We start from the raw sequence: 25,971 nt of genomic DNA, 5'->3' as shown, positions 1-25,971 counted from the left end.
GTTGAATGTCAGGCAGCCTCTTTCTCCAGTTACTCCAGCGATTGCTCAAAGGGCTCATTAATGAAGCGGCCTTGGTGTAAGGTGCAGAGTTTATGGAAGGATTCAGTAACATAAGCATGTACTCACCCAGGCCACTCTGACCACTGCTAAGTGCCCAGTTGACATACACAGAGGCCAAACCGGAGCCTCTGATGGAGAGTCAGATCCTCAGGGGCCTGTGTACTCTGTGGTTGTGGATTATTTGCATTGGATCCTTTCCATCATGGAGAGGGCAATGATTTTCCTTACTGAAATAGATGATTCATTCATTCAAAAATATCGATTAAACACCTACTATGTACCAGGCAGAGTTCTAGGTACTTGGGGTATATCAATGAACAAAGAGAACAAAGTTTGTTGCCCTTAAGAAATCTAGTTTTTAGAGAGATGATATGCAGTAAGTGTAGTAAATTGGCAACGTTTTTTTCAAAGTATGTTTGAAAGTGATAAGTGCTATGGAAAGAAAGCAAATCAGGGTAATGGAGACTGGAGGTGCTAAAGATGGGGGGAAGTAGTTTCCAGATTTACATGTGCCTCAAAGCCTTGAGTCACCAGGGCAGACCTCAAAGCCTTGGTGGATATCAGGGAGGAAGAGCATTCTAAGCAGAGAGCAGCCCACGCAAAGGCCTCAAGCAGGCATTTACCTGATGTGTGCAAGAAGCAGTACAGAAGGTAGCGCTTCCTCAGTGAAGTGCTAAGGGGAAGAATGGCAGAAGACTGGAGGCAATGGGAGCGATCAGGTGGAGCCTTGTGGGCACTTATGGCATCTGGCTTTCACCGTAAGAGAGATGGGGAAGCACTGCAGGGTTTTGAGCACAGTGACCACAGTGCTGAGAATGGGCTGTGGGGACGAAAGGGAAAAAGAAGGGAGACACGAAGCCATCACTGTAACAGAAGTGAGCAGCACCTCAGACAAGAGTAGAATAATGGGGTGGTATAACGAGGTGGTCTTCTGGGTATAGATATTTTAACTCTTTATTATGGAAAATTAAAACTTGCAAAAGTAAAGAATAGTATAAGCCTCCTCTTCTTCCCATAATGTACCCTTCTCTCAGCTCCAGAAACGGTGCACATATGACTGATCCTGCTACATCTATACCTACCCACTTCCTACCCACCCTCACCTCATCGGGTTATTTCAAACCAAATCACATCATTTCATCTATTAATTTCATGTACACCGAATCTACGTTAATAAGCTTTAATCTAATACTTCAGTATAAGCTCTAAAAGTGAATATCCTTTTGCTTTTATAAAAACATCACTACAATAAACTATCACTTATATCCAAAACACACAACAATTTCTTAATATTAGTATACAAATTTTTCTTAGTATTTCATAGGTAGTTTTTTTTTTCCCTTAATTTGAGTCAGAATCCAAACAAGACCCACACATTCCTTTTGGTCGATATGTCTCGTCTCATTTAATTTATATGTCTTCTATTTTTCTTTTTCTCTTTTTTTGGGGGTGATACATGTGACAAATTCATACATTCATATAATTTGTAAAGATCAAATCAGTGTAATTGGGATATCTGTCGCCTTAAATATTTGTCTTTTCTTTATGTTGAAAATATTCTAATTAGTTTTCTTCATTTTTCTTTTCTTCTCTCTCCCTTTCTTCTTCCCTCTCTTCTTTTTATTTCATTTTTTTCCATTTATTTGTTATAGAAGCCAGGTGATTTGCCCTATAGAACTTTTTCTCAGTTTATGTTTTGCTGGTTGCAATCCCATAATGTTATTTAAACAAATTCCTTTTCTCCATGCATTTTCTATAAAACAAGTATTCAGTTAGAAAGACTTGAATGGATTCAGTTTTAACACTTGGGGCATGGATAATTTGTAGGTGGTATTGTACGCTTCCATCAGGAGACCTCTAATATTTGGCTGCTGGTTTTTGTCAATTATTTAACCAGTAGGCGTATCATGAAATATCCATACAAATTTGTGGCTTCCTATTTCTTTTATTCCTTATTCATTTATTGCAAGAATTATTCTCACATAAACTAATTAGTAACTCAAAGACACAGTTCCTACAAGAAAAGCAACCTTATTTCCTTTGAGAAGGGAATGGTATTTAGAGAATAAAACCTCTCTGCAAGGAGTGATTATTGCTAAGGGGTTGGTAATTATTTCAGTGAACAGACGTAGGAAATATTTATCTTTTTTTAAAGGCAGAGTTTATTATGAGTTTATACTAATATTTTAAGTTCAAATTTAGTTTTGGAGAGTTGGTACTTAAGTTTTTAATTTTATATTTGTGTCTCTTTTCTCTAATGTTGCAAATCTTTGTCACTAATGACATTAACATAATTATCATTTGCTTTTGGAAGCGCAGCCTAGAGCTTGCATCTCCAGCTTTTCTGATGTCCTCTTTTAAATTCCTCTCTCTGTAAACCATTCCAGATGGGTTCTTTAATCTGCAACTGAATCCTGACAGTGTAAGCTGTGCGGGCAGAAGTGAAGGGGCTTTTCGTTGTTTGCACAGTGCCTGTGCAGCCACTCACAGTTAAACAAACTGATGCAAGTGAGTCTCCAGTGAGATAGTGGTTGTAGATGTATTAAGCAGAGATCCAGGTCACCCAGTCTTTTTCATCTCTGCAAATCCCAATTCACCAAAATTTGTGCTTCTGTTTTTCAAAACAGTCCTTCTCTCTCTTTATCCCCCTTCTCTAAAGCAGACCCTAGGGAATACATTAAGTCAGGCCCACAGCAAATACTACAGGGTCTTCTCTTAACTGTGGATCCTGGTCATTTTAGTGAAGTCTTTCAGAGGCCATTCCATCCCAACATCAGAGCAGACGAATGAGTATTCCTGAGAGTGAATGCATATGCATGAGAAGAATTAGAAAGCTGGAATGAGTTGATCATTCCAGGGGCCGCAAGGACTGCACTGGGCCTGGGACTTTGGACAAGGGAGAAATCACATGAGTAGGACGTTCTCATAACTTTTCATTCTCGTAACTTTCTTCATCCTTAGAGCTGATCTTTCCAGCTGAGTTATCTGGGTGTTGTGTCTTTACCTCAGAGTAGACAACTGAGACATCCTGAAATGGAAGAAAGAAGTGGAAACCGAGAGGGAGTGTGAGGCTGCAGGTAATGGTGGAGATAAAACTGTGGGGAAATGAAACTCACCTTATCCTCTAGAAGTGTCCTGGAGGCATTAGCTGTGGACAGAAAGAGAATCACTGGACTATGGGCTTAATGATGCAGTTAGAACTCAGTCTGTTAGCTGATGCCCTAGAGTCTGGGAGCCACTGGGCCCTGTCCGCCTAATCCCCTCCACCTCATCCCCTAACATGTCCTGCAATGCATTTGACTTTCTGTTCTACCATTTCTTAACCCAGCCCTCTGCAAGTTCTTTTCAAGCTCCATCGATCTGTAAAGTCCTCCATCAATACCACACTAAGAAATCTCACACCCTTCCTCTACCAGATATTGAGAGATTATTTTTTTCTTAGTTTTAGTTCTTGCTTCTCTTAACTTACAATACTGTCATCTCACCACCCCCGATTGTTTAGCAAGTTCCCATTAGAGTGCTCCATATGTATGCCCTGTGAGAAAAACTCTCTCCTACATTAACAAGTTCTAGTTCTTGATTTTTATTGCCATGATGTCCTAGAGTTGGAGCCAGAGTGAAAGGTAAGTTTAGCAGATATGATTTGGTGAACCATGCATATTAGAAATTAAGGGTCTCAGAGTAAAAGGTAGAATTATCAGAGCAGCAGAGCAATTTTATGGAGAGAGAGAGCCTGAAAAACAGATACACTCTGGGGCACTTGAGGTTTCTCTCTGTTTCTTACTGTATTGTTACCATATTCTTACCCCAAACCTTTAGGGGTTACAGATATTTTTTAAAATATGATGGAAGCTATGTACTCTCCCCAGAATAATGGTCATATGCACAAAACTTTGCATATGATTTCAGGGGCTTCATGTAAACCTTAAGGAACAGGTGAAGAAACCATTCTACAAATCATTAATAATTCAAGTGTCTGAAATTTAACTAGTCCATCAACAGAATGCTTGGCTTAAATGGTGTTTTGATAAATATGTCAAGGAAAGAGTATGAAGAAAAGCAAAATGATCAAGATAGCTTTATAAGATAAGATGTACTCAATCAATCCAAGAAAGGTAGTGGCCATTCTAATGCTGCCATTCAAAGGGGATCCTGATTAATGGAGGTGGCTCAGGGAACAAAGTGAAAGACAAAACAAGTGATCAGGTGGTATATGTTGGTCAAATATAGTAATAGGCTGTGCATGCAGAAAATATAGCAAGACAGAAGACTTGGTCTTAGCTTTGTCCTTTACTGGCTTTGTGACCTTGAGAAAGTCCTTCTCTGAGTCTTATGTATAATACTTCATTTTCATAGAACACCTTCAGCATCAGGTTATGACTAAAATTCCTAGATTTTAACTTCCCAAGTGAGGTGCCATGGGTGGATTTATACAAGAAATAGAGAGAATTGCTCGTTTCCTTGACTCTAAGAACCCAGGTTAATCAACCAAAGCAAGGAAGTGTGGGGAGGAAAAAAATAAGATTTGTTGAAGCGATGTCTTTAGAAAGATGGATCAGTTTATGTCCAATGTGTCTCTGCTTTAGCTTTCTGAGGTGAGAGTAGCAGGTTATAGCCCCCAGCCTGGTGAAGGAGATCTCAGAAATTCCTCCTGAACTTCTGAAGTGATTTTGAAGTGATTTCCCTGATACTGGGATATAGAGCTCCCACCTCAGAAAGCCAAAGTGGACCATAGGTTGCAGTTACCTAGAGAGGTATTTTTCTAGCAACAGATCTCAATTTGTTAGTGGGTCTTGAAATGGGGTCTGAATAGGATTAAAGAAGTGAAGTAGAACTTCAAGAAACAATTCAGCTTATTGTGGCCAAAATGGACTAACAGAGACTGGATTTATCTTCCCATTTTAAACAATGAGAAAAAAGGACAAAACAGTGGTTTTCAGATATTGTACCAGTTTACCACTAAGCTGTGCATGGACTTGGGAGTTCAGAAAGAGCATGGCTTCTGGCTTGAAGCCTTGCTGACTTGAAGTGACAGAGACCAACAGTTCTGTTTTACTGAAGCAGCTAGAATTTGCAGGACAGTACCAGAGAGACAGGAGGAAAATAGATCGAAAGCTCCAGAAGTCTGCAGAGAGTTCTCCTCAAGTCTTTGGCTGAATACTGATAGGCATATTTGTAAGATGAAAGTATCTTAGGCCAGGGTAAGAACTACCAGAAAAGAACAGGCAGAATAATACCAGAAGCTGATGCAGATTTTGTAATTAATGGACCATCTGATGCAGAATCCCCAGAAATGCATTGCTTTACTATCAGGCTAGATTAACCCTACTCTAAAGGTTGCTTGAGACTTACCCTAACAAAGCTTAAATAAAAGCAAGCCTCAAAAGGATCCAACTCATTCCAAATAACTTACCTTGCTCCAATATAAAATTTAAAATCTGACAGTAATTAGAGGAATATAATACTGTAAAAATCACATTTTCTAACACTTAACTAAAAATGCCATGCATATATATGTGTATATATATTCTCAGCACAATGCTTACCACATAGTAGACATTTTACAAACACTTATTCATTCAGACCTAAGGGAGACCTTAGTACATACACTATAATGATCACAGTATCTATCAGAAGGATGCTTAATTTTCATCCTGATCATCAGCAAAAGTATACTGTGTGTATTTCAGTGCCTATCTTCCCTCCTTAGAATCTAAGCTCTCCACTGCAGGGATTTTTGTCTGCCTTGTTTACTGATTGACTTCCCATACTTACAAGAATACCTAGCACATAGGAGGTGCTCAGTAAATATTTGTTGAATGAATGAATATAGTTTGCAGCCAGAATCTCTTCCCAAAGACGTACCTTCCTCTTCTTCTCCCAGCTGAGTAGTCTGGATCTCAGAGTATACCAAATCTCCCTTTTTGGGGTGTACTGGAAAGAAAAGACATTTTCAAGGCTGTTCCTGTTAGTATTAAAGTGCTACAGATGCCTCTTCCTAAGCATCATCTCCACTCTTCTTGGACACATAATGGTACAATTATCTGGGAATATCTGGATTTGGGACACTTTAGGGAGTCCAGGGGCATTTCCCAGGGCTGAAAGAGCATTATCTTTCCATGGCTGAGGCCAGGAACAGCTTCCTAGAAGGGAATCCTCACCATCAACATACAACGACTGAAGCTCCACCTGGGCAGGGCAGATGGAATGGGAGGACTCTCCTGGGCCTGGAGCGGGAGGGAGCCTGTGAGACACAGAAACACATAATAATCCCTGGAACATTGTAACATGCGGGAGAGTGAGATACCCAGGGAGAGCGGCAGAGGAGAAAGAGGATTTGGAGAAAGTCAGCAGCCAGTAGGGAACTGGAAAGCCTGAATGGTTTAATCAGAGTTTCAATAGGTCTATATAGAGTGAGACTGTTCTTTTTAAAAAAACCCTGGGGCTGTGGTATGGACAGGCTGCCTGGAAACAAGGTTAGGGAGTCTCTGACATCATAGTAACAATCATCGTCTCATAGTTAGAATGATTACTGTTGTTTGGTTAAAAAATACTGGCTTTCCAGCCTGGGCAACATAGTGAGACCTTGTCTCTACGCAGAATAAAACAAAGTTGGCCAGGCATGGTGACATGCACCTGTAGTCCTAGATGCTTGGGAGGCTGAGGTGGGAGGATTGCTTAAGCCTGGCAGGTCGAGACTGCAGGAAACTGAGATGATGCCATTGCACTCCAGCCTGGGTGACAGAGCCAGATCCTGTCTCAGATATATACATAATGGCTTCTTCATCATCAGGAAGTAGTGATTAAATGTCTTTACTTTACTGTTGGCCTGGTGCAGTGGCTCACACCTGTAATCCCAGCACTTTGGGAGGCCGAGGTGGGCAGATCACTTGAAGCCAGGAGTTTGAGACCAGCCCAGCCAACATGGTGAAACCTGGTCTCTACTAAAAATACAAACATTAGCTAGATGTGGTGGCTCACGCCTGTAATCCCAGCTACTTTGGAAGCTGAGGCACAAGACTCACTTGAACCTGGGAGGCGGAGGTTGCCGTGAGCTAAGATCGTGCCACTGCACTCCAGCCTGGGTGACAATAAATAAATACATACATACATACATAAAATGTCTTTACATTGTAATGTCTGTACAATCCAAGAAGGAATTAGACATAATCCACACTCTTATTCCTTACCTAAGACTGAGACACTGACATAGAAGGAGGAAGATGACAGTATTTTCCAAATGGAAATTAAGGACATAACGTTTAATGAGTATATATGTGTATATGGTGCAAAAAGAAGATTATTAGAAACATAGAGTTCTCTGGAAAACCTAGAACATTTGTAGAAAATCTAGACTCTAGTCATTGTATGCATAGTTATAGTAACACATTGTCTAACTTAATTATAGTACAAGAAATATTTTGTACTTTATAACCTTTGGTATTATCCATCTAGATGAGTAGGTTAAGATCAAATAAGAAATCTATTATTTTGCATGTATTGCAAACTATTAGCTGACAAGCAAAGTTCTAGGAAGCTTCATTTTTGACCAATTCATGGAGTGTGAAAATGGAAGTATCTAGCCACAGGGCCAAAGAGGTATAACTTGACCTAATTTCATAACCCCACAGTTTTGCATATTGTGTACTTGGGAAACTAAAAAGGAACTGGCAGAAACTGAGGTCTCACCTGGTTTCGTCTCCCAAGAAACCAACTCCTGCAAAATAAAGCAAAGACGCATTTTTGTCAGCAGAGGGAGCTCTTTCTCAATGACTTCACGTAACAGGAGCTATCTAACAGAGGTAATCAAGACAGTCAATTCAAACACCTGCCCAGTCCTGGGTTTTCATGAAAATGAGGTGAAAAAAAGATTGTACAAAGCATATAACTTGTTGAGGCCAGGACTGCACACTCCTGAGTTAAGTATGTAATTGTTTGAGAATTTATTAAGACTGAAGTCTGTGTTGAAATCCCTCAGGAAACATTACATATAACCAAAGTGTCACTTGGAGAGTAGTGAGCTGTGGGTGAACTTCGAGGAGCATCTGTGGCCGTGCCCAGAGGAACACTGGGCTCTGACTCAGCCCCACTAAGGAGAATTGGTCAGAGGTCCAAAGCTCCCTACCTCCAGTTCAATGCAGGACACACAGAAGGTGCTGTCAGGAATCTGGAAAGTTGAATTGAATTAAGAGACAGAGTTGAAGGATGTGGGTAATTATTCTAGAGCTGAAAAAGGTTCTGCTCCTGTCTTCTACACCAGGTTTCTTGGCATCTAAAGCCAGCCTGAGGTGGGCTGAGGCAAGAAGTCTTTGGAAGCACGCAGCAAACAGTGCCTGGGACAGCCCATCTCCAAGAGGCAGGGGAGGCTGACCTGAGGACAGAGGGGCCACTGGAGCACCAGATGGCAGGCTCAAGCCTGCTCAGAAAAGCCCCTGAAAAGCCAGACCCAGAAAAGCCTCTGAGGGGACAGAAGGATAAAATTAGCCAGCTCTTATTCTCAATCATTTCTGCAGAGCCTTTAGTTCATTTTGAATTTCCATTTATGGTGGATTTAGGATAGGCTGAAGTATCTAACTTGCCAGTCTGTATGAACCAAAGAAACTGCCTAAGTAAACTGTTCAGATAAAGTTTTTGGAACTTTACATTAAAAATTTCACTCTTCCTCCCCTTCACTGAGACTTAGTCAATCAGACTAGATATGAGCAGCTCTCATTCATGGCTTCTGTTTGCAAAACTGCCCCTTAAGGAAGGGACGGACATGAGTGTGTGTGAACGCTGGGAGTGGAGACTTGGGAGTGGTGGCCTGGTGGCCACTAAGGCTGTCTGCATGCTGAGTTCAGGGGAAGGAACAGGGCAGGAACTGTGGCAAAGAAAAGAGCACAAACCTGACTTCCTCCGACGCCAGCAGTGAAACAGCAGGGCCACAGCCAGGAGAAGAGCACTGAGCAGCCCCCCAGTGGCTCCCGCGGCGACAAGGCCATCTCTGTTGCCTGGGGTCTCTAAGGGGAAAAGACCTGTGTGAATCTCAGTGGAGAGGTTCAGGGTTTGGGATTGCCTTTTCCTCAGCTTGGTTGGGTAATGAGCCCTGGAAGAGAGAAAAATCTAAAGGACCAGGACTCATAAAGATATCTTGGGCCAGGTTTTGGCCAGAAAACTCACATTGGGTGGACCAGGGCCTGAGTGGAAGAGGAAACGGCAGCTCCCTCTACCTTCAGTGAATCATTTTAGAAACTAACAATTTAGGGGAAATCCTAATGTTGTATTCTGGTAAGCTGGCTTCCTGCAAATTGCCCCCAGACACCTGGAGAGATACTATGGGATCGTGGCTTGGCAGCACCTAACTTAGGAACAGCAAACTGCCTGAGAGAGAATGAAAATTGCACCACTGATTATGGCACCAATTGAACCAACAGTAACTCTGAGATTGCTCCGCACTGGGACACCATGATGAAATGGCATCAGCCTCCTTCCTCATAGAAGCCTGTGCCTGTATGCTCTGAAGGGCAGGAGAGAAAAAAACGGATGGAAAAGTACACATAATCAATAAATTCTTATGGGCTTTTGATATTTCCATGGGGTCCGTTCTCCTATCCTTTCATCCACGGAAAAGGAGGTTTCATTCAATTTACTCATTTATACAACAAATATTTACTGAGGCTGCCCTGTGCTGGGCATTGACCTAACCCTTGAAGACACAAGAGTGAACAAGACGTTAAAGTCCCTGCTCTTGAGTTTATAACCCAGGGAGGGGAGACAAGCAATAAACAAATAAATAAATTTATACCATGCCCTGTAGTGATGCGCTAAAGAGCAAAAAGCATGAGAGAGGGACAGAGAGTGGAGAGTGGGGCATGGTACTTTCCCATATGTATTCTTGGTCCCCAGGTAAACCAAATTCAGACCTCAGACACAGGTACCACAGAACTGACAGAGAACATGCAGGTAGTAGAACAACAGCAACACTGACCGTGATTTCCGTTTATTTTCATCTATGATTTTGGGCACAGAGGAGCCATTGGCCAGGAGTGGCTGGTGACATTTCTGATATTATCCTTCCCTCCTCAACAATACCAACAAACCTGCCCTTTGACCTATGAGTGGTTCCACCAATAAACAGTATTCAGTGGACAGCCAGCCCAGCTTCCCAGCCACAACAGCTGAAAGAGTAGGGTGGAGAGCAGGACAGAAATCTAAGGACAGAGAGGCTTGGCCACTACATCCTGTATTGAATCTTTCCCCATTGCCTGCTGGGGCATCCGCCGGTGCAAAATCAGAATCAGCCACACCCAGGCCTAGGATTCTAGACTCAAAGGGCAGAAAGCAAGTTACTCTACCTTCCTGGTAACCCTATTTCCTAAAAGAAATGGCTACTTTGGGGAAAGTAATTGAAATTTGTCTCAGTTAGAAAGGCACAGATTCTAAATCCAGGTTGTTGGATTAGAATCCCAGCTCCTCAACTTACTCACTGTGTGGGCAGGGAAAATTATTTAATCTCCCTTTGCCTCAGTTTCCTATTTACTGTTGTAAATGAGTTAATACATGTAAAGTGCTTTGAACAGTGCCTGCCACTTAAGTGTTACGTCTAGGGAAATACTAGTTCATATTTTGTGGTCCTGACACCATGCCCTAGACTCTCAGGAAATTCAGGCTGCTCTCTGATTAGCTTAAAGTACACCTCCATAGGTTAAGCCTGCTCCCACACAGCCCTACCCCAGACATCCTCAGTCCATGCTATGGATTGATTTGTGCCCTTCTCCCCCAGATTCATACGCTGAAGCTGTAACCCCAATGTGATGGTATTTGGAGATAGGGCCTTTGAGAGGTAATCAGATTCAGATGAAATCATGAGGGTGGGGCCCCAAAGATAGGATTAGTGCCCTTCTAAGAAGAAACACCAGAAAGGTTGTCCTGCTCTCTCTCTCTGCCATGTGAGGACACAGCAAGCAGGTAGCCTTCTGTAAGCCAGAAAGAGAGCCCTCACAAGAATCCAAATTATATTAGTGCACTAATCCCAGACTTCCAGCCTCCAGAACTATGAGGAAATAGATTTCTGTTTTTTAAGCTCCCCAGTCCCTGGTATTTGGTTATGGCAGTTCAAGCTGCCTGAGACAGCCCACCTTAGCCCAGTGCATGAGGCTACTGCAGAGTTTATCTCTTTGCTATATATTCTCCTATTTCTAAGCACAGAGATTTTGCATAAAGTCCATGATTAAAAAATATTTAGGAGGGAATCCCTATTCCATCAAACATCACTGGATCCTTGACGTCTGTTTAATCTTTGAGATCATCTGTTTCCTTAACAGATGTTGACGCCTGCTTTCCAGGGCTGTCATGAGAATAAAATGAAATGATACATGTGAAGTGGCCAGTTCACTGCCTGGATCAGGAGAAGCTGATCCATTCTGATGATCTTAACCCCCAAAAGGAAGAGGAATAATTTATACTTACCAACAGATTCACTGTTATCTCCTCAGAGATTATAATCTTTGAACTTCCTGAGGTAAACTTTTTAGAATAAGAGACTTCCTGCAGAAGAAACACCCTCTACCATCAGTGTTACTCTGGATTTCAGGGCATTCAGGAGTCTTTCGAGGGAGCCCTTGGTGGCTTGCAATTTTGCTAATCCCTTCTTCCTCTCCCCTAATCTGATTCTTGAAATGCCATTGAGCCCTGGAATTCAAGACCAGACTGGGCAACGTAGTGAGAACCTTTCTCTACGAAAAATAAATTTAAAAAAAATAGCTGGCCATGGTGGCACATGCCTGTAGTCCCAGCTATTTGAGAGGCTGAGGTGGGAGGATCGCTTGAACCCAGAAGGTCAAGGCTGCAGCGAGCCAAGATCACGCCACTGAACTCCACTCTGGACAACAGAGAGAGAGACCCCATCTTAAAAAAAAAAAAAGTCATTGAAATGACATTAGCTCAGTCTCAGTCCTTCTCTGCTGGGAATTACACCCAGTGATGTTCCCAGACTGAGATGCAGACTGCTGTGGTACTTAGTTCTGGGGAAACACCTCAGTCTCTTAACCTGGTGGGCCCTGCTTGATCATAAGACTTGCCTCGAGGGAGTTGAAGGGAAAGTTGAGCCGCATCTGGGCCATTCGCATAGCAACCCCTTGCTGGAGCCTCTGACTAAACTGTTCAGGTTTATGGCTTTGACCGTCAGAGCTGACTTTGTATAAACAGTGCAGCTGTTTTTGGGGAGCAGTCCCCAAAATTTAGAAGTTGGAAATATTATAAGGATCTGGAAAGAAAACTTTAAAAAGTATCCACTGAATAGATAGAACACTAACAGGTTATGTCCCAGAAATTGAGCAGGAAAATGTTTCAAGAAGGAGGGAGGGATCAATTGTATCAAAAGCTGGAGGTAGGTCAAATCAAATGGGAACAGTTTTCCACTGGCCTTAGAAATATGGAGATCATTAGTAATTTTGGTGGAGTGAGGCAAGCCTGGTGGTGATGGGTTTAAGAAAAAATCAGGGAGGTAAGGAGAGTGCATTGAGGAGTTTTATTGTATAGAAAAGCAGGGAAATCTAGCTTTCCAGTAACTTAATAAAAGCTAGCTTCTTCCTTTCTTTCCTCTTTCCTTTCTTTCCTCTTTCCTTTCTTTCCTTTCTTTTCCTTTCCTTTCCTTTTCTTTCCTTTCTTTCCTTCCTTTCCCTCTTTCTTTCTTTCTCTTTCCTCCTTTCCTTCCTTCCTTCTCTATTTCTTTCTTTCTTTCCTTCCTTTCCCTCTTTCTTTCTTTCTCTTTCCTCCTTTCCTTCCTTCCTTCTCTCTTTCTTTCTTTCTTTCTCTTTTCTTTTCTTTTTCAGAGAGGCAGGAATACAACTAAACCTGAGACTGAGGAGGAATTGAAGCCCAGTAAAGACCACTTCCTTAGTGCCAAGGTAGCTGAGTGAGAACATAGCTTGGCCCAGTGTGGCTTCTCAGCGATGGAGGAAGAGATGTATATGAGCTAAACCTGTGATATCCCAAAGTAAGGCTTCTCTCCTCAGTGGACAAAAGTGGGCTCTGTATCTGCTCTCCATGCTTCTTGTGAGTTTCCTGACCCACATACAATTTGGCTGCCAAGAATTCCTCAGGATTCTATTATAGTAATGAAGTAAAGGAATGCCTTGTGCTTTTGGTTCTGTGGACTTGAGGCTGCAGGTCTGATGTGTGTGGTGTGTGTGAATGATTTACTGAAAGGAGAGGTGTAGTTGATACTGTAGGATGACATGGTAGGGTGACAGAGCTGTGCCCCACCCAGAAACACTGCTAATGAGGTAAGGCTCCTCTTGGAGATGAACACACAATGGACCCAAACACAGACAAACAAAATCACCTCCAAAAAGCAAAATGGCTCCCAGCCAGCATTACCTCACTACAGGACCTTACTCTGACCTGAGTGAGTTATTACTATTCTAATGGAAGAAATTTTTTATCACAGTGGAGCATGGCAAAATGGAAACAGAAACAGCAGAGTCACAGGGTAATGTTAGCTATCCCCACCCTTAATTTGGGGAAGTTTGCTGAGAATAAATAAAGTCAATAGAGATTAAAACTCACCTCTCACAGTGACATTCAGCACCACGCTCTGGACAGGGCCGTAGCTGTTGTCTGCTGTACAGTAGTATCCCCCTGCATGGCTCTGTCTGATGGCAGGGAGCTCCAGCTCTGCTCTCAGGGAACGCTGAGTTTTCCTCCCCAGACTCTCCTGCGTGTCCTCTCGGTGCCAGGAGAATGTGGTGTCCCCTGTGCCTTCAGCCACGGAGCAGACAAGGACCAGCATCTCCCCTTCAACCGCCTGGCCCCCTGAGGGCTGGGTCTCCAGGAGCACCCCAGACACAGGGATCCCTATGTGAAAATGAGACCACAGGTGGGGGTTGGGTGTGAAGGAGGGCAGCGCTAGGTAGCTGGGGTGTTGGGCAGGGTTACTTTTTATGTGACTTCAAGATATACTCTTCAGCAGGCACTAGCATTGTGGCCAACAGACCACAGATTTAGCGCTGAGAATATCACTAAATGTGATAAGCTTTCCATCCTGATATACGAGGCTCCAGGAAAGAAAAAAGGACTAACCCTGAAGAAGCATTTGGGTTTTGTCTGACATCCTGGCTGGAGGTCTGAGTTGTTTTGAGGGACAGGTAATAGCAATAGCGGCCATCATGGCACTAGGCTGGACCACATCTGTTTTCAAAAGTCATAATTTTGTACCTAAGTGATATTTATTGGGCCTATCTATCTATCTACCTATCTCTCCTTCTTTTCTGCTGTACACATCATAGGCACTCACACTGTTCATTGCTACTGACCAGGAAAAGGTGGATGCTTGTCTTCTAAATAGTTATCCTTAAGATCTAGCCATTCTAGAATCTGCCAAATCCCTAGCAGGGCACCTTATTTTCTTGTTTTGTTTTGTTTTCCATAGCTCTCAAACCTAACTCCATGAGTCAGCTGTGATTCTGAAGTGATAGAATTTCAAAGGAAGACTGAGTTTTTAGGAAAATGGAGGTAGAAAAGAAGTCATGTATTTCTTTTATTATAGTACTTCACTTCTTGGCCTAAGCCTGGTGCCTCTGTCAGGATGATGAAACCCATCTCTGCTACATAGTCCCCATGCCTACAGAGCCCAAGGGGCAGAGAGAGGCAGGGAAGATGCCTGGCTCTCCAACACTCACGCTGCACATGGATCTGTAGCGAGAGACTGTGCTTGTGGATGTTACCCATCACTGTTTCAGCACCACACCAATAGGATCCTGAGTTTTCTCTCCAGACGGTTGGGAGCTGGAGTTCTGGGGACGTGCTCCAGTCTGACAGGATGACCTCGTCATCTCTGAAGAAGTTGAAATGAAGTGGGGTGTCTGACCGCTCTGGAGGAAGCTGTGTTTCACAGCTCAGGTTTAGAGAATTCCCCTCTGTAGGCTGAGAGTCTGTAGCTTTCAGCTCTGGATGTGGAAATAGTTCTAGAGAGAAGAGGTAAGTCAAGTTCTGAGCATGAGAGTATTTAGGACTCTGTGAGAGACAGGTTTGGATGCTCAGTCCCAGGAAACTTCAGACACACAGCAAGACAAACTTATCAAGCCCTCTATCACAGTTTTCTTCTACAGGATTATTCAGGTCCAATCACCCCACTTTCTCTGCCTCTTAGAGGATTTGTGCCTCTCATCTATCCAGAGTTTCAATAGTAACCCATAAATTCTTTCCTTACATGCTCAGTTTCCTATCCCTGTCATTACTAAGCAAATCTATATGAACTGAAAGATTCACCTTGAATTTTAATTATTTTGAAATTTGATCTAAATACATCATTCTCGTCTCCATATCCAATGCATCGATAATTGCCATTGTTATTTGAACTTGCTTGTGGGATAAGAAGATCCCAGCTTTTATTAGAAATGGAAAGAATGTTTCCATTCCAAGTATATTTCACAGCAGTCAGTTTCTCTTTCCTCCTTCTGTGGCATCTCAGAACCAATGTGTCACCTTCAAACACAGAATATGGTGCCTGCAGGATTAAGGAGTCTGGAAAAGACACAGAGAGGAGATCGTCATTCAAAGCATTCCTGCTATCTCCTTATTCTCTTGAATTACAAAGGCTTTATTGTTTTCTTCTTTCTTCCACAGGATGTAGTTTCCTAATCCAAGCTCACGAAACTCCTCCTAAATCAGTGTAACATGCTTCAGGTACAATTCCTAAATAAATCCCAGACTCAAGTATTTTATCATTCAAAGTCAGATTCCAAAGATAAGGAGTCTAATGCGGAGAATAAAAGCTGAGAGAAGGTGTGATCAAAATCTCTGACATGATAGAGTACAGCAGAACTTAACACCAACCTGCTCACCGAGTCTCAGAGCAGGAGCTATGAAAGAAGTGGCACTTAGAGAACTACATGAGGATCTCTTCCTGGACATTGGAGTGTGATTTGTAGCAGGATTCTTGTCAGAGACACAGTCTAGGTTCAAGGGACAGTGGATGTGGTCCTTTATGGGAATTCCATGCTGTTCATATTCTAATAATTCTAATTTGAGGTTAGCTATATCTCTTCTTTCTTAGATGACTGTGTTGAATGCCTACTCCTGTAGACCGTGCCCTTGGAAGTGACCAAAATCATTATCCATCAGGTAAAACTGGACAGGAGGAGCTGTGGGAGCTTGATGCCAATCAGAGGGAAAACTAGGAATGAGGAAGGGACACATAACAACGGGTGGGGATAAAAAGCATCAGGTTGGAGATTTCCCACCTCTGAGCTCCTTCGATGGCACTTTTGTCCGCAGCACATTTACGTGTGTGTAATTTCTCCCTTATGAGGCTATAAAGCCCTGCAGGGCAGGATCTGAGACAGCTTCATTTTTGTACTCCCTAAAACTAACTCATTTTCTTGACTGTGTAAGTGTGTGGGGATGTCGATTAATATTAACCATTTAAACTCAAGTTTCAGTAGTAGTTTGAAAAACATTTGTAGACATTGGAGGGAAAATGTGAAACTAAAGGAGCTGGGATCGAGGGTTAGAGAGGAATGAAAGACCCCAGTTCATGGAATCTCCAGGGAGCTAAGATAAACTGATACCATTTATAAAGTTTCAACTAATTCACCTTCTTTCTCACCTGAAGAAAAGAGCAAGCGCACAGGGTTACTTCGTGGGGAGCCCCGGGCCTGGCATCTGTACAGTCCAGATTCCCGAACCTCGAGGGTGTTTCCTGGGGTCAGGGTCAACTTTTCTCCCCAGTAGTGCCAATGATACCATGTTGTTTTCTCTGTTGCATAGAATTGAAATCGATTGCAAGTCAGAGTCGCTCTCTCTCCTTTGAAGAATGTGGTCCATGGAGGATGGACGGAAATCACAGGTTTGTGTGCAGCTGCTGAGGAGGAAAGAGTAATAGGTCTGAGGTGGAGGTGCCTGCAGTCCCAGCTGCAGTGGCTTGTGTGGGTTACAGTGGAGAGCATGGCTTGGGAGATCCCTAAGATGCCCCCGGATGACTTCTGTTTACCCAGGTTGCAGGTGAGCTGTGCTCACCTCCTGCAGGGTGCAGTGGCTGCTCAGTGGTCTATAGCAGCAGATTGGCCTTTCAGAAGGGGGGCAGCCCTGGCAGGATCCACTCAGCAGTGATAGATGATGGGAGGCTCACAAACCCTCTTACTTGTTTCAGTGAACCAGGTCCTCAGGTAGATAGTTGGAAATTGCATTTCTCCTAGACTCTCACCTGGGATCTTGTTGTTACAGAGACCTCTGTAAGATGAGTTCTTGTATGTGAAGGGTACCAGAAAATGCCATCTCCAGATTTGTCTCTTTGGCATATGGATTATTTTGAGCTAAAGGCTATTGAGAATCACCAGAAATAGGAAAAGTTCTAAAAGCAAGGCACAAGTTTTCCTTTATAAGTAAAAAAGGAAGTTTTCCCCTATAAAGGAAATTTCCTTTTGTAAATGTGTCTCCTTCTCCCATACCAGGAAGAGGAAGACTCTTGACAACTTTCATCAATAGAGAAGGCATTGACTTAAATATGCATAAAAACCCTTGTTTACTATGTTTTTCCTAGTCCACCCACCAGAGCTTGCCTCCCCAACCCAGAAGCCCAAAACTCCTTTCCCTTTGTTTAATCCAAGATGGTATACAGGTTGAGTACACTTTATTCAAAACACTTTGGAACAGAAGGGTTTTAGAGTTTGAGTTTTTTTTCAGAGTTTGGAACATATGCATAAACCAAAAATCTGAAATATGAAATGCTCCAATGAGCATTTCTTTTGATCATCATGTCAGTGCTTAAAAACTTTCAGATTTTGGATTTCAGATATTTGGATGAGGGATATTCAACCTGTGTAAATCTCAATCATCTGGCTGCCTCCTTGAGCCATTTTTTTCTTTGTAAATTCCCCTGTGTATGTACATAATTAAAACTTTTTTTCACTTTTTAGTCTGTCTTTTTTTTTTTTTTTTTTTTTTTAGACAGAGTCTCACTCTGTCACCCAGGCTGGAGTACAGTGGCGCGATCTCGGCTCACTGCAACCTCTGCCTCCCAGATTCAACCGATTCTCCTGCCTCAGCCTCCTGAACAGCTGGGACTACAGGCGAGTGCCACCACACCCAGCTAATTTTTTGTATTTTTAGTAGAGACAGGGTTTCATCTTCTTAGCCAGGATGGTCTCCATCTCCTGACCTCGTGATCCACCTGCTTCAGCCTCCCAAAGTGCTGGAATTGCAGGCGTGAGCCACCATGCCCGGTCTAATCTATCTTTTATCAAGTTAATTTATGGGCCCCAGAAAATTAACCTGTAGGGATCAAGAGAAAACTTTTTCCTTGCCCTCTTAAGGTTTGCTGAAAAATCAACTGATGAAAAGCAGATTCATAGGAGAAATGGCCTACAAATTTATTAACATGTACAAGGAAGAATTACAGAGTGATTCCCCAAATATACCAATAAGGCCCAGATACTTACATAGCCATTTTTAGAGGGGAGTGGGGAGAGGGGGAATGTAGGTAACTCTTTTGAAGGGCAATAGATAATGACTATGGTGAATTAATGGATAAATGGTTCTATTTGGAAGATGAATGAGCCTGAAGGATAGATATTTTGTTGTGATAGGTTCTGTTCAGGTGTGGTTACACCCGTCACTCTTCTTTTCTACAGCAGAGAGAAGGGGAGAACAACTGTTCTTACTGGTGGGTTGGTTTGGTCTTTAGGTGGATAGGGAAAAGTTTCTTCTGTTGATCTTTAAAGGCCTTTAATTCAAAATACTAGTTATAACAGGTGGCCATATTTTGGGGTGAAATATTTTGGTTTTCTTTAAACCTAACATAGATAGAGGGAAAATTTTTCCCTCCCGTACATGTAGCATGAGCATGTGGTGGGATAGGGGTTGTAGATGGAGTGAATATAGAAATTGGGAGGTCAATTAGACAGTTATGGAAAGGGATTTAAGTTATATTTTTACTGACAAGAAATATATATGGGAGAGGTAAGCAGGCTCTGTCTGTCATAAGAAATATATCCAGATAGTTGCAGACAATAAGAGTGCGGGGTGGTAGATGCTCCTAACTTCCCAGACCTCAAAGGCACTCTCTTGTGACAGTAAAATACTAACCCTACATGAAAGTAGGCCCTAAAATCTTTGAAGCATTTATGGATAGAAACTGAAGAATTCAAGGATAATGCAAATTAAAAATAAGAGGCTTAATTCTCCCTGCCAAAAGTAAGTGACTTCTCTTCCTCTTTCAGAATTTCTTTCTCTGTCCTTTTCAAATGCATGTAAATGTTTATACTGGTTAAATAACCAAAACAGCATGGTACTGGTACCAAAATAGATATATAGACCAATGGAATGGAACAGAGGTCTCAGACCTAACACCAGACATCTACAACCATCTGATCTTCAACAAACCTGACAAAAACATGAAATGGGGAAAGGATTCCCTATTTAATAAATGGTGCTGGGAAAACTGGCTAGCCATATGTAGAAAGCTGAAACTGGATCCCTTCCTTACACCTTATACAAAAATTAACTCAAGATGGATTAAAGACTTAAATGGAAGACCTGAAAACCATAAAAACTCTAGAAGAAAACCTAGGCAATACCATTCAGGACATAGGCATGGGCAAAGACTTCATGACTAAAACACCAAAAGCAATGTCAACAAAAGCCAAAATAGACAAATGGGATCTAATTAAACTACAGAGCTTCTGCACAGCAAAAGAAATTATAATCAGAGTGAACAGGCAACCTACAGAATGGGAGAAAATTTTTGCAATCTACCCATCTGACAAAGGCTAATATCCAGAATCTACAAAGAACTTAAATTTACAAGAAAAAAAAACCATCAAAAAGTGGGCAAAGGATATGAACGGACACGTCTCAAAAGAAGACATTTATGTAGCCAACAGACACATGAAAAAATGCTCATCATCACTGGTCATCAGAGAAATGCAAATCAAAACCACAATGAGATACCATCTCACGCCAGTTAGAATGGCGATCATTAAAAAGTCGGGAAACAACAGATGCTGGTGAGGATGTGGAGAAATGGAAAGTCTTTTACACTGTTGGTGGGAGTGTAAATTAGTTCAACCATTGTGGAAGACAGTATGACAATTCCTCAAGGATCTAGAACTAGAAATACCATTTGACCAAGCCATCCCATTACTGGGTATATACCCAAAGGATTATAAATCATGCTACTATAAAGACACATGTACACGTATGTTTATTGTGGCACTGTTCACGATAGCCAAGACTTAGAGCCAACCAAAATGTCCATCAATGATAGACTGGATTAAGAAAATGTGGCACATATACACCATGGAATACTATGCAGCCATAAAAAATGATGAGTTCATGTCCTTTGTAGGGACGTGGATGAAGCTGGAAACCATCATTCTCGGCAACCTATCACAAGGACAGAAAACCAAACACCGCATGTTCTCACTCATAGGTGGGAATTGAACAATGAGAACACATGGACACAGGGCAGGGAGCATCACACACTGGGACCTGTCAGGGGTTGGAGGGCTGGGGGACAGATAGCATTAGGAGAAATACCTAATGTAAATGACAAGTTGATGGGTGCAGCAAACCAACATGGCACATGTATGCATAGGTAACAAACCTGCACGTTTTGCACATGTATCCTAGAACTTATAGTATAATAATAATAATAAAATAAGACTATTGCCTGGCTCACAACCCAGGGAAGTCCTGGGAACCACCTTTTTGAATACAAACATCTAGAGAGATAGTTCCTCTGTCTCTCTCAGTTCCTGTGGGAGAGTAAGGACTTAACTTTGGTGGGCTCAGCTTTCTCCAATGTGCTAAACTACCTGCTGTTGTAAAGACAGAAGTTTGTTTCCCTTCAGTTACTTAAGACAGGTTGTCTCGCCAGTTACCAGGATAAAGTTAAGATGAACTAGTAGAAGAAAAGTTGCTGTCAGGCCCTCTTACTTGAGGCCTAGTTATTGTTTATCTTGAAAACATGTATGCATGGGCTGTATCTAATTGGCTGTATGAAGGGGTGGAATTCCTTTCTGACTTTGCAGCTTCTTAGTGGATTGTCTGTGATGCTCATCATATTCTGGCTTATTGCTTGTTCAATAATACCTACGTTCTCTACTTTCTCTACTACTGTTGTGGAGAGGATTTCTAAGCTGGGAGGAGATTTTGTTTTTAATTATATATCTTCTAAGAAGAAACTGTTTCCGAGGCTCTTTTTAATCTGAATGTTTATTTTCTGAGTTTTGTAGTTCTGACTTTGTGCCGGCTAACAACAAAAGTAACTACAACACAAATTATTCACTATTAGAAACATTCACTCAAACGTCCTTACCAATATAATACTACTATCTAGCCTTCTCCAAGATAAGTGCTTTGGTAGGCTAATCTTTCAATGGGTGTACAAATGAAAATTGATTGCTATTTTAGATTCTGTTGAAGATGCAGTAATTTATAAACTTGGTAAAAGTTATGTGGAACCACTGCTCTGATGACTCATAAAATCACTAAAGAGTATGGCAGAGCAAGACCTATTAACGATTATGAAGGAGAAATCTATAATAGGGAAAACACTTGTTTGGCTCTCAAAAGTCGGTCCCAATGCTCTTCTCTCTAACCTTCTGCCCACTAATATGTTTGAAAAAATGAAGTATTAACTTTCCCACCTACATGATCCAGGTCTGAATAAAGGGATGTCAGAGAAATAATGCTAGGGATGGACTAGGGAATAGGGATTCTGGGAAAATCTGCTTCCTTTATTTGAAAGAAGAGATGCACACTGGGTGCTCTTTGACAGCTTCACTTCCCTTCTCCACCTGTCTCCCTACTTCTCCCCACTTTCTGCCTTGAACAAAGTCATGATGCCTGGAGCTGTGGCAGCTACCACATTTTGAAAAGTCAATATTAGATTCATGCTTTGCCCTACAAATTGCCTGTGGTAATGTAACTTCTGTGAAGTAGAAAATAAAACAAATTGTTTTCATTTGTATTAATTTTCAAAAATAAAATTTCAATTTTGGGGATTGCTATTTACTATGAAATTTTTAATAGAATATTTTCTCCTTGGAACCTTTTTTACTCAGATGAGGACTGTCTACATTTAAAGATTTTCAGGCAATTGCTTTTTTAAAGCTTAAAACTTTAAACATTCTTGCCTTTGTCCAGAAGAACTTCCCAAATAGATCTTTCAGTTACATCTAAATGTGAAGAAAATGCCCTTTCTCTGTTTGGGGGGAGAAAAGAAAACTGTAAAATAACCCAACTGCATGTTTTACTTGAAGAAGCTAAATGTTCTGTTTGGTAAGGTGAAACATCTCTGTATCTCTGCAGAATTTATTTTATTTTATTTTTCAGATAGAGTCTTACTCTTGCCCAGGCTGGACTGCAGTGGCCTGATCTCAGCTCATTGCAACCTCCACCTCCTGGGTTCAAGTGATTCTCCTGCCCCAGCCTCCTGAGTAACTGGGATTACAGGCATGTGCCACCACAACTGGCTAATTTTTTGTATTTTCAGTAGAGATGAGGTTTCACCATGCTGTCCAGGCTGGTCTTGAGCTCCTGACGTCAAGTGATCCACCCACCTCAGCCTCCCGAAGTGCTGGGATTACAGGCATGAGCCACTGTGCCCAGCCTCTGCAGACACTTTTTAAAAAGAAAATTCTGTCTTTAAAGGTTTGGACAAAATATTCTATGTCATCAGTGGGAATGGGGCTGTGTTTCTGCTGAAGAGAATAGAAAACCCTACCAGCTATATTCCTGGGAAGCACCTGGATGCGGGGCCATTGGGACTTAGGCAATAGGTCTTCTACTGGAGGGAAGGAGAGTTGATTTCCTTTGATGTATGCAACTAGACTCTTCTTTGCTCTGAGGAAGCTGCCCCTGCTATGTGCAGGTGGCCCTATGGCCAGGAAGGGACATAACTTTTCATGGCCTTCGTGTGTTTGAGACTGAGTTGATGGGCTCTGAGGTTAACCACATCCCTAGCTGCAGTTAATTCAAGGCACTTTTTGTATTTCATTTCCCCATTCTAGAACCATTAGAAAAGTCTGCCATGTTATAATCTTGTCTCAGGAAGGGTGTGTGGGAAATAGTCTGTGTCCACGGCACTAAGGAGGGGAAGAACAGCAGAGTTAGGAGCTGCAAGAGACGGTGCACCTCAAGGGGGCCAAGGCCCTTGCTGGCTCCAGCAGCTCCTAGGGTGCGCTATAGGAATGGCCAAAACACCTGTGAGGCAGCTGCCTATAGAGGATGGGACTTTTTGCTGACCAGTAGGATAGATGGAGACTCAGAGTCATCATAATTTGAGCTATTAACAGAGAAGTGTGTCTCCATGGGATGCAGGAGTTGGGGATAAATTTATTACACATGGTTAGTGGAAAAGCTGCTGGAGCCCCAGCCTCCCCCTCTGAAGTATTGGCTTATTTCTACCCTTTTCCTCTTGGGATGCTATGCATTCCATCAGGCTTGGCTAGAATCCCACATCAGGCAGGGTGACAGCTCCTCCTCCTGTGGAGGCCCTGCCATGTTTAGCCAGCACAATGGCAGTTTTGGTTTAAGAGAGTGACCCCCAAATAGCCTGATTCTTAGGGTCAGGGTCACCACATGAGCTGATGTCTCTACATCCCTGCAGCACTCAGGAAAAGGATGAAATGGACAACAGGGACTCTTGTAAGTATTTGAGATAAAATATAGTTATTAGGGTATCTAGAGACATAAAGGAGCAAAGAAAATAAGGACTTACCAGATTGTCCACAGACTGGAGCTGAAAGAGAGTAAAGAGCCAGCCATCAGCGTAGGCGAAGAGTCCCGAACTATTCACCCTGAGAGCCCATACACTCATTTGCTACTTCCAACCAAGAGGAAGAGAAACACGTTCCGTTCCATCCATCCCAGGGAAGCGGGGAAACACAGTGGCCAGACGCTCAGGCTGTGGACTCAGACAGTCTGGTTTGAATTTTAGCTGTATGACCCAGGGCAAACCACATGAACTTTCAAGTCTCAGTTTTCTCATTTGAAAAATGAGGCTCATGAAAGCGACCTCATAGTAATACTGTAATGAATTAGATCAGTAAGGTTTCAATTAATGGCTGCTGTCAATTTTTTAGTATGGGGCTGCTGCTGATTCCTCTTCTCTTGACTCAGAACACTTATTATCATAGCTAATTTGGAACTCAAAATGAGACAGACAGTAGAGGGTAGTAGTTAAAAGCCTAGTTTCCAAAGTTAGATTATGGGTTCGAATCCTGACTCTGCCACTGTACTAGCTGCATAAACCTTAGGGACAAGACCAATATCTTTGTGCCTTCACTTCCTCATTTGTAAATGGGAGTTATAAAAGTTCCACCTGATCAAATGTTAGAGAATTGGATACATTTATCCAACTTAGAAAAGTGGGATGTAGCCAGGGCTTAGCACAAATTAACTGACATCCTCACACATTATCCTGTAACTATTTGTGTAATATTTTTCTCATATTGTCGAGTCAGATGTTCTTGCATGTGTACGTTGAGGTTCTATTGAGAATGTCACCTCTTGAGGGCAGAATCTGTGTCCTTCAGGTCTCTGCATCCTCTGTGGTGCCCAGCAGTGTGGTATGTCAAGTATACCCATCCATTCACTTCTTAGTTCCTATCATGTGCCAATCACACTAATAGGTCTTCCCTTAGTTGGGGTCTGGGGATCAGGTGGGAACTAGACAAATATGCTTAATAAATATTTAATGTACAACAGACTGACTGTTCTTTAATTCCCTAGTTTGAGCAACTAGGAAATCCGTGCCTCATTTGGACAAACACTGACAAGTGGTACAAAAGCAGGAAGAAAAAAATCAAAGGGAAACCATCTTATCTCTTCTCTTCTCATGCTCTTTGCAAACATCAGAACAGGTTTGATCTTAGAATACAGAGAAGGAAATAACTATCCTCAGCAGGTGATCCTTTCTACCTGAGTTCACAATCAGGACTTGATCCTTCACAAAGAACTCAGTCCATCTTTTCCTCTGGGTCCTCATGCTCTGTGACTTAGGGACTGAACCTAGCCATAGGTTTCTTTTTGCATAAACAAAATAAGTCCATTTGGGGGTAAAATGATTTTCCATAGGCAATTCATAGCAAAAGTAGATGAGACATACATCTTTGGAAATCAATTATTATCATTTTCCCCTTCTACCAGTAAATCATTATCTTTCCTTTTTGTTCATTTTCTGCTGTTCTAAAATGGGAGTAAAAATCCATGATTGCAGCAGCAGAAAAGAGGGCTTTTGCTCATGGTGAGGCTCAGCTTTGCCGCAAGCAAAGGTCTCCTCTCCATCACTTACCAAAGGCCAGCAAGGACGCCCACAGCAGCATGGAAGCCTGCTCCAGGGTTGGAGAAGGAGTTCTGAGGAGACAAGCCAGGTCAGCCCAGATTGCCAAAGCAGCACTTGCCTACACCAGCACCAGCAGTGAGCTCAGTAAGCTTCTTCTCTGCATAAAGCTGATAGAGATAATGAAGTGAAAGGGGGAAGTAGAGGAATCTTTCTGAAAACACCAGACAGTAATGTGGACCAGTATGAGAGAATCCAGACCACAAAAATCAAAATTTAATAGAATTAAGTACTGCTGTGACATCCTGGGGTGAATCACTTCTCAAGGCTAAAACTACTCTAGTTTCAGAACTCTCTAGGCTCTGTGTTTCAAGGAAATCACAACCTATTCTCTCTGCTACCAGAGATGAGGTGAGATTGCAGGCCTATTGAAATCCACATAATCTAAGGATGTCCCTGAATCTCCCCAGAGATGAAGAATTTCTCATTCAACACAGAAAAGGCCTCCTCTGACCGCTGATACCTCTACTGGAACACCTCCAGCAGGCCGTCTGTAGACCTGATGAAACATCTCAATCACAAGACAACTCTCACCTTGTCTGATATATATGAAAATATCCTCACTCATCAGTCCCGGGGGAAGC

General features: G+C 42.2%; 1 protein-coding gene across 1 annotated transcript; it reads right to left on the bottom strand.

Moving 5' to 3' along the window:
• Window positions 1-1,226: 1,226 nt before the first annotated feature.
• Window positions 1,227-25,511, bottom strand: FCRL4 (Fc receptor like 4). The gene is made up of 12 exons (XM_004027014.5): window positions 25,340-25,511; window positions 23,765-23,785; window positions 16,649-16,903; window positions 15,310-15,564; window positions 14,721-15,005; window positions 13,609-13,896; window positions 8,946-9,059; window positions 7,750-7,777; window positions 6,222-6,304; window positions 5,926-5,994; window positions 3,177-3,208; window positions 1,227-3,088 (listed from the first exon to the last, which is right to left on the bottom strand). The coding sequence occupies exons 1-12, from the start codon at window positions 25,368-25,370 to the stop codon at window positions 2,984-2,986; spliced, it is 1,566 nt and encodes a 521-aa protein (XP_004027063.3). The 5' UTR covers window positions 25,371-25,511; the 3' UTR covers window positions 1,227-2,983.
• Window positions 25,512-25,971: the final 460 nt, after the last annotated feature.

Source organism: Gorilla gorilla, chromosome 1 (assembly GCF_029281585.2).
Source record: "Gorilla gorilla gorilla isolate KB3781 chromosome 1, NHGRI_mGorGor1-v2.1_pri, whole genome shotgun sequence".
In the NCBI taxonomy this organism is placed as follows: Eukaryota; Metazoa; Chordata; class Mammalia; order Primates; family Hominidae; genus Gorilla; species Gorilla gorilla.
Note: the sequence above shows the minus strand (reverse complement) of the source record. Positions and strands in the feature narration are given on the sequence as shown.

Excerpts from the sequence above, each read along its gene's own strand:
- FCRL4 (XM_004027014.5), bottom strand. The coding sequence starts at position 25,370 with ATGCTGCTGTGGGCGTCCTTGCTGGCCTTTG. Across the intron at positions 9,060-13,608 it reads GCTGAATGTCACTGTGAGAG|AGACCCCAGGCAACAGAGAT; the intron begins GTGAGTTTTAAT and ends TTTTCCCCTTAG. Across the intron at positions 7,778-8,945 it reads CTGGCGTCGGAGGAAGTCAG|GAGTTGGTTTCTTGGGAGAC; the intron begins GTTTGTGCTCTT and ends TTTATTTTGCAG.